Source organism: Anopheles gambiae, chromosome 3 (genome assembly GCF_943734735.2).
Source record: "Anopheles gambiae chromosome 3, idAnoGambNW_F1_1, whole genome shotgun sequence".
NCBI classification, from domain to species: Eukaryota; Metazoa; Arthropoda; class Insecta; order Diptera; family Culicidae; genus Anopheles; species Anopheles gambiae.
The window spans coordinates 38,875,234-38,885,764 of NC_064602.1; the positions used below are offsets into that span (position 1 = coordinate 38,875,234).

At 49.5% G+C, this 10,531-nt stretch overlaps 3 protein-coding genes across 3 annotated transcripts; 1 reads left to right on the forward strand and 2 right to left on the reverse strand.

Annotated features, from left to right (window-relative positions):
* Positions 1-1,441: 1,441 nt before the first annotated feature.
* Positions 1,442-2,922, reverse strand: LOC1279086 (WD repeat-containing protein 82). The gene is made up of 2 exons (XM_318756.3): positions 2,027-2,922; positions 1,442-1,935 (listed from the first exon to the last, which is right to left on the reverse strand). The coding sequence occupies exons 1-2, from the start codon at positions 2,724-2,726 to the stop codon at positions 1,694-1,696; spliced, it is 942 nt and encodes a 313-aa protein (XP_318756.3). The 5' UTR covers positions 2,727-2,922; the 3' UTR covers positions 1,442-1,693.
* A 1,581-nt stretch (positions 2,923-4,503) lies between these two features.
* LOC1279087 (alanine--tRNA ligase, cytoplasmic) lies at positions 4,504-7,626 on the forward strand. Its single transcript, XM_061654745.1, has one exon. It carries the CDS (start codon positions 4,504-4,506, stop codon positions 7,405-7,407), a length of 2,904 nt encoding a protein of 967 aa, XP_061510729.1. The 3' UTR covers positions 7,408-7,626.
* LOC1279088 (mitochondrial ribosome-associated GTPase 2) lies at positions 7,592-9,054 on the reverse strand. Its single transcript, XM_318758.5, has 2 exons — positions 8,782-9,054; positions 7,592-8,712 (listed from the first exon to the last, which is right to left on the reverse strand). Exons 1-2 carry the CDS (start codon positions 8,935-8,937, stop codon positions 7,678-7,680), a joined length of 1,191 nt encoding a protein of 396 aa, XP_318758.5. The 5' UTR covers positions 8,938-9,054; the 3' UTR covers positions 7,592-7,677.
* Between the last annotated feature and the right edge of the window lie 1,477 nt (positions 9,055-10,531).

The window sequence follows — 10,531 nt, forward strand, 5'->3', positions numbered from 1 at the left end:
TCGCAATATTTAAGCCAATATGGACGGGATGAATCATTACTTCATAGTGTCGTGTAGTGATTGGAGCTCGGAATTGGACCTATAGGATTCCGATTCCGTGTTCGGAATCAATTTTGGAGCCAACTCCGATTCCTGCGCCAATTTCTCAGCCAATTCCGGAGTTGACTCCGGAGTTGACTCTGGAGTTAACTCCGGAGCCGATTCCAGAGATGAATCCGAGTCCGGAATCGGATTTGGACTGGAATCGAAATCGTCCTGGGAATCGGGGGCTCCATAATCGGAATCAATTTCGATCCCGGACCTGATTCCGACTCCGGAACCGATTCAAATTCTGAAACCGATTCCGATTATGGAGCCAATTCGGGAGCTGATTCCAATTGCGGAGCATATTGCAGTTTTCCTGAACGATTCCGATTCCGATTCCTGGGACAACTCCGGAGCCAATTTTGATTCCAGAGCCGATTCCAGAATTGATTACGGAAACTGATTCTGGATCTAGAAAACTTCGGAGCTAGCTGGAATCGATTCCGACGAAAACCTATGTTTCTCATCACTAGTGTCGTGGTCTGCATAATAGTGATGTGTCATCGGCATCGCACCCACGGCTCGGAATCGCTTCCTAGCAATGCTGCTCCGGTTCCGATTCCGACAAATTCAAACCGTAGATTCCGCCCGGAGCCATCCAGAACCGGTCGGAGTCGTCCGGAACCGGTCGGAGCCGTCTAGAGCCGGATAAAGCAGTCGGAACCGTTGAAGCCGTCGTAGCCAACGGAGCCGATTGGAGTCGTCAGAGCCGTCGTAGCCGACGGAGTCGGTTGGAGCTGTCGGAGTCGTTGTAACAGCCTGAAGTTTGACTCCGACGGCTCCAACCGGCTCCGGACGGCTCCGGACAGCTCCGAGTTTGATATTTTACACCTAACTTCTGGAGCCGCTTCCGATTTTGGCGGAGTCATTCGGAAGCGTTTCCGGATTTTTGTTTAGTTTACCCATCACTACTGCATACTGCGAGCCGCCAATTTGACATACCTGGGCTAAGTGCTAGCGCCACCAAACAATCTAGCGTTTGAAACTTAGGAAATGACCACACATTTGGCTTTGTTTTTGAACATATTACGACCAAGAGAGGACAGCTTATGTTACTTACCTGACCTGTCGTGTTGACAAAACTACGTAGAACATTCACGGTAGAGGACCTTTTCAAATTAAATAAACAGAGCACATGTCGGTATTCCAAATTTCATGGTAACCAGGTGCCAAAATTGTTCACACACACACACACTTGAATTTCCATAGTCACAAACATCTGGCATACTTCGACCGAGCAAGTTCTGTACCTTTGAAAGCACTTAGTAATTCTTTTCATGGGATTTGCCCGGTTTTCTAAATAAGTCTTGATTATTATTCAAATGGGCCTTACTTATTTAAAAGACAATCTCAAGAATATGTTTTATGCTTTTTATTTGATTCTTAAACATACTTTCTTCAATATTAGAAACTATTGCGTAGTGTTTCGTAGATGATACACACGAGTCGTACGATATTCGCGGCCGCTTTCGTGAACTGCTGTATTGTTTCGGTCCAAAAAAAGCTATCGCTAGCAATGTCCTGGTTTGAGGTTGTTTTGTTGACAAGATGTTTCTACAACTACACTCTCTTAATAGAATCCCCTTTTAAAAAAAAGCAATATCCCGAATTATTCCTCGCCCGTCGGTAGCCAGAATGCCATGTTGGTGCAGGCAGACGCAAGCATCATAAACTTCGGATTGAACTGCACACACTGCACCGGGCCGGGATGGTCACCATTTAGGACGCAAATTTTGTACCCCGTGTCCGCGTTCCACACGTGCACCCGGCCGTCCGTACTGCCGGAAAAGATGAACTGCGAATCGGGGCTAAACGATGCTTCGATGGGAATTCCCTTGTTGTTGAGATGTCCTAAAGAAATAATAACAAAAAAAAAAAAAAACCAATTAGCTAGGGTAAAAGACCAAGCCGACGCTTTTTTTTGATCTGCTGACACACTTACCCGTAAATGTTTGCAGCGGGGTCCCATGGAACGCGTCAATTAACCGAATGATTGATCCGTTCGTACTGATCAAAATGGTTTTACCGTCCCGGGAAAACTTGAGCCCCGTCCAGTCACATTCCTTCTCCTGATTCAGCTTAAACGTCACAAACGGACCCTTATCGAACGAGCGCAAATCGTACAGCTTTATGCTTTCCGAGTTGACGCCGGCGGCAAAGATCAACCCCTCCGGATCGTACGCCGCTACCGGTCGGCCGTTCAGCTGCATCACACCCTGACAGTTGGGCGAGCGGAGATCCCACAGCCGAAGCGTCTTATCGAGCGACCCGGACAGGAACGTATCCTCCACCGGGGAGATGTTGAGCGAAATGACCTTCTTCGTATGGCCCGGGAAGTACCGCAGATATTTGTTGTCGTGCAGGCTCAGGTACCGGATCGTATCGTCCACCTTGGTCGAGCTATGTATCGCCGTGTTGTTCGCGTGTGTGAAGTGTATCAGATCCACGCCGTATTTTTTCGAGTTAACCGTCCGGATCTGCGTACCCTTCTCGCAGTCGTACAGCACGATCTGGTCGTCCTCGCTGCACGAGATCAGCATCTCCCCGTTCGCGGAGAAGTCGATGGCGTTGATTTTGTCGGTGTTCTCGCGGAACACCTTCGCCACCTTGAAGCTCCGTACGACGGAGTCGATCAACTTCATTTTCGGTACGTCCGCCACTTTGCCGGCTTTTACACTGTACGGGAGGGTGAAAAGAAAGGGGGGAAGGTAGCAAATCTACTTGCTGAATACTGTCCGTTTGGCGGTGGGAGCTTGCTTTTGCGGTGATGATGCCGGTGCGCTTGGGCTTGTTTACGTTTTGATGCCGAAACAACACGACAGCGCTGAGCGCTCAAACAGAGTGACCAGAAATACCGATTTATCTGTATTTCTACCGATTTTTTATATGCCTACCGATTCACAGATAACCACCCTAAAACTACCGATTTTTCATTTGTCCTACAGAAAATCACAGATATTTGATTTTCCAGTCGTTTAAGCTTATTCTGTGGCGCTTGGGATGCTGTTTCAAGGATCGCTGTCCTTATTTGTTACTTATCGCGCAAATGCACGTTTGTTTGCCTGGCGCTTGAAAAATGCTACGTGCGTTTTAAATTCAAAATCTGATCCATTAAAATTTTACAATAAATTAAAGCCCGGAGAAAAAGAATTTGCCACCACTGAGAAGAAAATGTGCATTTTAGTCCTTTTTTGGCTTAGAATTCCTAGTACAATTTTCAGATAGACACTTCAGATAGACTTTTATTTGTATAACCCCTGAACCAAATCTAATCCATATCCTAGATAAAGGATGCATATTCTCGTGAGATGAAACTTTTATTTTACGCGTTAGCACCCTCCTCCCTCATGATTTTTAGTTTTAACCTACCGAAAACTACAGGTAAAACGTTGGTGCTCCTACCGAAATCCGCCAACATAATCTGGCCACACTGCGCTCAAACGTCAAAGGGGGTGGACAGTGGAGTCCGTTGCGGTCATGACGTCAATTACTTTTTGATTTTGTATTTTTATGTTTTTTTTTTTTAAAGTAAAATTCGGAGTGCAATGGATCGTACTGTAATACATACAAATCCACGATTTCATTCTGATGTAATTGTTGCATTTAAAAATAGATGAAATAATACTGTTTCAAATTTCGTACTCTGCGAACGAGTTCCCAGGCACAGTGTGTCTCGTACTTTTTCGTCAATTTTGTTGATGAATGGTTCTTATCAGTTGCTTCTAGATTAAAAAAGGTGTGATTTTTCGTTGTTATGAAAGAAGGAATCTGGAATGGCTTATGAATCAGAAAAATATGTTTCTAAAAAAATAATTTCCAAATCAACCAACAGATGAAACGGCACCCACTATGCAACTGTCAACCGGCTGTCAGTTTACCTGCAGACAGACCGCGGCACACACACGCACAGGCCCTTGCAGAAAGGTTGTTTTTTATTTCACGGTTCGCGTGGTGGTGTTTGTGCCGGAAAATAAAACGTGGATAAAGAGTCCGATCTTACGGCAAGGAAAGGCTTATCTCTCAGTTCGCATTGCGTAGGGTGCAGATTTTAAGGTGCCCGAAAGTACTGCATTGGTAGTTTTGCTTCCTCGTCTCTTTGCGGCACCGGTAAGTAGAGAGGATGGGCACCGGTACAAAGGTGAAGATAGATTAGCGACAAATCCGCAATCGGGTGTGGGTGATGAAATAGTAGTGGACTATTGGGAGGGACATGGAAGGCCTTTCCCCAAGATTGGACGCGTGTCACATTGCATGCTCGGAATGCATAAGAAGTGAAAGTAACTTCCACGATCGAACTACACGCACCGTTCAAACCGGTTTTATAGGTTAAAAAGGCACAGCTGTTGATCGATTTTCTTTTCTCCCCATTACTCTTGCAGCATTTTGCATATACACACAAACCCTCTGTGCCTATCAACCATGGACACCTCGCTGACCGCTTCCCAGATCCGGAGCATCTTTCTCGACTTCTTCAAGGAGAAGGAGCATCTGTACGTGCACTCGTCGTCGGTGATCCCGCTGGACGATCCGACGCTGCTGTTCGCCAATGCGGGCATGAACCAGTTTAAGCCGATCTTTCTCGGCACGGTCGACCCGAACAGCGACATGGCGAAGTGGGTGCGCACGGCCAACACGCAGAAGTGCATCCGTGCCGGCGGCAAGCACAACGATCTGGACGACGTCGGCAAGGATGTGTACCATCACACGTTCTTCGAGATGCTGGGCAACTGGTCGTTTGGCGACTACTTCAAGAAGGAGATCTGTACGTGGGCGTGGGAGCTGCTGACCGAGCGGCTGAAGCTGCCGAAGGAGCGTCTGTACGTGACGTACTTCGGGGGCCATCCTGAGTCGGGACTGGAGCCGGATCTGGAGTGTCGCGAGATTTGGCTGAAGCTGGGCGTGAAGGAGGAACACATCCTGCCCGGAAGCATGAAGGACAACTTCTGGGAGATGGGCGAAACTGGCCCGTGTGGACCGTGCTCGGAGCTGCATTTCGATCGCATCGGTGGGCGCAGCGTGCCGGAGCTGGTCAATATGGACGATCCGGACGTGCTGGAGATTTGGAATCTGGTGTTCATCCAGTACAACCGCGAGCAGGACAGTTCGTTGAAGCTGCTGCCCAAGAAGCATATCGATTGTGGAATGGGGTTCGAGCGGCTCGTGTCGGTGATACAGGACAAGCGGTCGAACTACGATACGGACGTGTTTATGCCGCTGTTTGATGCGATTCAGAAGGGCACGGGTGCAGCAGCATACCAGGGCCGGGTCGGTGCGGACGATAGTGATGGGGTGGATATGGCGTACCGTGTGCTGGCGGATCACGCTCGTACGATCACGATCGCGCTGGCCGACGGTGGATTCCCGGACAACACTGGGCGCGGCTATGTGCTGCGGCGCATTCTGCGTCGTGCCGTGCGGTACGCCACGGAGAAGCTGAACGCAAAGCCGGGATTCTTCGCCACGCTCGTGGATACGGTGGTGCAGCTGCTGGGGGAAACGTTTCCGGAGGTGCGCAAAGATCCGCAGCACATCAAGAACGTGATCAATGAGGAGGAGCAACAGTTCCTGAAGACGCTTACCCGGGGACGTAATCTGTTGAACCGCACGATCGCGAAGCTGGGCAATAGCAAGGTGATACCGGGCGATGTGGCCTGGCGCCTGTACGATACGTACGGCTTCCCGATCGATCTGACGCTGCTGATGGCTGAGGAGAAGCAGATGACGATCGACATGGAAGGGTACGAGAAGGCCAAGCACGAATCGTACATTATATCGCAGGGCAAGGAAAAGTCCAAGACGGCCACGATCGATCTGGACGTGCACGGCATCTCGGAGCTGCAGGAGCGCAAGGTGCCCGCGACGGACGATTCGTTCAAGTACCGGTACAAGGCGGAATCGATCGACCCGCTGGCGCAGTACGTGTTCGAACCGTGCACTGGCAAGATCGTGGCCCTGCGCTTTAACAACGCGTTCGTGGAGGAAGTGCAGGCCGGCCAGGAGTGTGGAGTGATACTGGATCGTACCAACTTTTACGCCGAAAGCGGCGGCCAGATCTACGACCAGGGCTTTCTGGTGAAGGTGAACGACGAGAGCAGCGAGTTTAACGTGTCGCTCGTGTACAACCGGGGAGGATACGTGCTGCACATCGGTGTGGTGGAGGGTACGCTACGCGTCGGGGACGAGGTGCACTGCCACATGGACGTGGTGCGCCGTCAGCTGACGATGAAGAATCATTCGGCCACTCACGCCCTCAACCACTCGCTGCTAAAGGTGCTTGGCCAGGACACGGATCAGCGAGGCTCGCTGGTGGTGCCGGAGAAGCTGCGGTTCGATTTCACCAACAAATCGGCTATGACCATCGAGCAGGTCGCTGAAGCGGAACGGTTGACGCGCGAAGTCGTGAAGCGGAATGTGCAGGTGTACGCGAAGGAAGCGAACCTGGCAGTCGCCAAGACGATCCGCGGATTGCGCTCCGTGTTCGATGAGGTGTACCCCGATCCGGTCCGCGTCATTTCGTTCGGTGTGCCGGTAGAGCAGCTCGAAGCCGACCCAACGGGCGAGGCGGGTGTGATCAACTCGGTCGAGTTTTGCGGTGGCACCCATCTGCACCAGTCCGGCCACATGGTGGACTTTGTCATCACGACGGAGGAAGCGATTGCGAAGGGAATCCGGCGCATCGTCGCACTGACCGGACCGGAAGCGCTGAAGGCGTTGAAAAAGACGGAACTGCTCGAGCAGGAGCTGAGCAAACTGCGGGCCACTATCGACGGGGATAAGGAGGGCCGGGAAGCGAAAGAGCACGTGAAGAAGATTATCGAGCTGACGGACGACGTGTCGCAGGCGACCATACCGTACGTGAAGAAGGACGAGCTGCGCACGGTACTGAAGGGACTAAAGAAGGCGCTCGACGATAAGGAGCGTGTCGCCAGGGCGGCCGTCGCTAGCGGTGTGGTCGAGAAGGCGAAGGAACTGTCCCAAGCGCACAAGGATGCACCGTTCCTGGTGCAGCGGCTGGAGGCGCTGAACAACACGAAGGCACTCGATTCCGCCCTGAAGGAGGTGCGCAAGGTCAATCCGGAGCAGTCCGCGCTGTTCCTGTCGGTGGACGAGGATTCGAAGAAGATTTTCTGCCTCGCCAGCGTACCAAAGTCGGCCGTCGACAAGGGCCTGAAGGCGAACGAATGGATCTCACACATTGCGCCGGTTATGGGCGGTAAGGGTGGCGGTAAGCCGGAGTCCGCCCAGGCCTCCGGAGGAAACTTCGACAAGGCGGACGAGATTCTGGAGTTGGCTCGCCTTTTCGCCGCCTCGAAGCTGGAGTAAGCGCGTCCAATGGCGTTCTGGTGAAGCATTTCGCGTGTAGTGGCAGGTGTAGTGTACTGGCCTGAAAGACAGCGACCTTGATCGTATCGGGAGAAACTGTGAAGTGCATTTCGGAAGTTTTGTGCATTTTTTTACTCTATTTTTTGCGTTTCTTTCCCGCCCCAACAATGCAACAATGGCAAGCTAAAGCTTAATAAAGATTACTCGTTTATTACTCAATAGCAACCAGTACTGCTTGTGTTTGCTTCCCCCCTTGCGCTATCCTTCTTTTCATCGTGGTCCTTCCTCTTGCTCTTTGGCGGTTGCTTCACTAGCTTCCCGTGCCGTTCGACTCGTCTCATAGATGATCCGAATTTCATGCAGCATTTCTGCGATGTTAGTGCCCATCTTTGCGCTGATGGGAATAACCGGCACATCGACATGGTGTGCTAGCAGCTCCACATTTCGCTCCGCCTCGGGAAGATCCACTTTGTTCGCAATGATAAACCGTGGGCGCGTCACCAGCTCCTCACTGAACATGCTCAGTTCGTGCAGGAGCGTGTGATAGTGAACCCACGGTTCGTCGGCCGACGCATCGATCACGAACAGCAGCGCATTGCAGCGTTCCGCGTGCTTCAGGAACTGTATGCCCAGTCCCTTGTTCTTGTGCGACCCCTCGATCAAGCCGGGCAGATCCGCCACCGCAATCTGCTCGTAATCATCGTACTGCACTATCCCGAGGTGCGGCTTGAGGGTGGTAAACGGGTACGCTGCTACCTTTGGCCGGGCCCGGCTAATCGCCCGCAACAGCGTGCTCTTTCCCGCGTTCGGCAACCCAATAAAGCCGATGTGTGCCATGCTGCGCAGTTCCAGCGTGTACGCCGTTTCCTCCCCAGTGGCACCGAACTCCGCCACCTGCGGTGCCTGCTCGAGATCGCTCTTGAAGAAATGGTTTCCCTTCCCACCGGCACCGCCGCGTGCTGCCACAAACATCATGCCTTCACTGCTGAGGTCGCCCACCACCTTGCCCTGGGGATTGCGTACGATTGTCCCGATCGGTACCTTCACGACCGTGTGGTTTGCGTTCTTGCCGTGACAGTCCTTGGTCGCACCCTTTTCGCCATCGTCTGCACGGAGCAGCGAAGTGATGTGGTTAAGATCCTTTACGTCCTGCGTGGCCTGCAGCACCACGTGCCCACCGTTACCACCATCGCCTCCATCGGGGCCGGCATTTTCATTGCACCACAGGCGGAGGAAGGAAACGCATCCGTCACCACCCTTGCCGCCGATGGTGCGTACGTGTCGACAGTCGACAAAGTACTGTGTCTGTGAATTTGTTAAATGCAAATGGTTAAATACTAACAATTAACAACCAATCGCGTCGAATATTCTCACCGTGGGTTTGCTGGATTTGGGCTTTTTGCTGCGCAATGGAACGGCTATCCTTTGATTAGAGTAGCGGGCAACGTCTTGCAGCAGCACACGTCTTGCCGGTGCAATCACTTGACTTTGGCGTGTGGCTAATAATGTGCGAAAAATAGTGCTCCACATTTTAAAACACGTTTCATTCGTTCAGCACACAAAAACGGAGCACAATTTTGCATAACATTTGGGCTGGTTGCACGTTTGTTTACGTTGCCGGTTTGTTGTGGGTTTTGAAGAGTGACAGCTGATTTGCACTATGGAAGCTGGGGCGGTCATGCGACATGGTTGCAGTTAAATCGATTTTATTAATTTAAAATTATTGAGAATGATGACTGCATTTAATATCACGATATTGATATCTGCAATTAAGATCAATGCAAAAGAGTATTTAAAATAACTTTAACTATTCCGTGAAAGTCATCATGATACGTTTTAGAACTCTTGCAATAATGAATAGGGCCGACAAATTTTCAGCAATGGAACCTGTGAGCTCGTTAAAAGCTTCTATGCTACACGAAAGCTACATCTAGCTGTATAAAGAGATATTCATCGACGTGAAGGAATCCTTTTTTTGGCTCTTTCGCACCGATCTACCCAAGAGCCACAGATTTAGCTTGAACGACTAGAAAATCAAATATCCATAGAAAAAAAGAAAGTTTCATAGCTTAACTGGTTTGCTCAATAGATGTCTTTTTATATCTCATCATTATATTGCTATCCTTTTCTTGCAATGTGTTTCGACAGGTTTCATGTAATCATAGCCTTATATAGCCTTCTAACTTTCCGAGCAAAAATCTATATGACTGCCCAAATAGCCAAAATTGCTTAAGCAGCCAATTTTGGCATTCTAAAGATCGCCCAAATAGCCAGCTCGAACTCTATAGCTGATTTGAGGCTGTTTAACGAAAAATCGTTCCGATGTCGTACTTTGTGGCTGAATAAGAGATAATAAGTACTTTGCGGAACTATGGCGCTTTTTAACTAGCACTCGGTACTCTCAGGAACCTTGTGGCTGATTAGTCAGATGTGTATGGTTCACGATGGAACTTAAAGGCTTTTTAAGAAGGTGTGCCGAAATTGGTGGAACCTCAGGGTGACGGGGATTATTTTTCTTTGTGTTTTATTTTCAAGCAAGCGTCATTGATGAAATAAACAACACGATGCGTGTTTTTTCATCAACATGTTTATTTTTAAACTTTTTTTACATCTCTTTTGTTTCACATAATTTTACATAGTTTACTAAAAAATCACAATCATTTCAATCAATATTCCTTCTTCAATTAACTTATCTAGCTTGGGCAGCAGCAACGAGATGATTGACTGTACCAATCTTTGGCACTTTGACAAGAGCCACCTCGTACCGATGTCATGCATAAAAAAGCTATGAAGTTCCACCAATTTCGGCACACCTTCTTAAAAAGCTTTCAAGTTCCATCGTCAAACCTAGAGATAGTACTAATCAGCCGCAAAGTTCCAAAGAGTACCGTTTGCTTGATAAAAGGCTTTATGGTTCCACCAAGTACTTATTATCTCTTATTCAGCCACAAAGTACGACATCGGAACGATTTTTCGTTAAACAGCCTCAAATCAGCTATGGAGTTCGAGCTGGCTATTTGGATGATCGTGTGGTCAGATACTTGGGTATCAACACCAACGACCGTTACTCAAATCTCACTTGCTTTAGTGCTGGTGATTTCCATTTCAGTTTAGCATTTTAAAC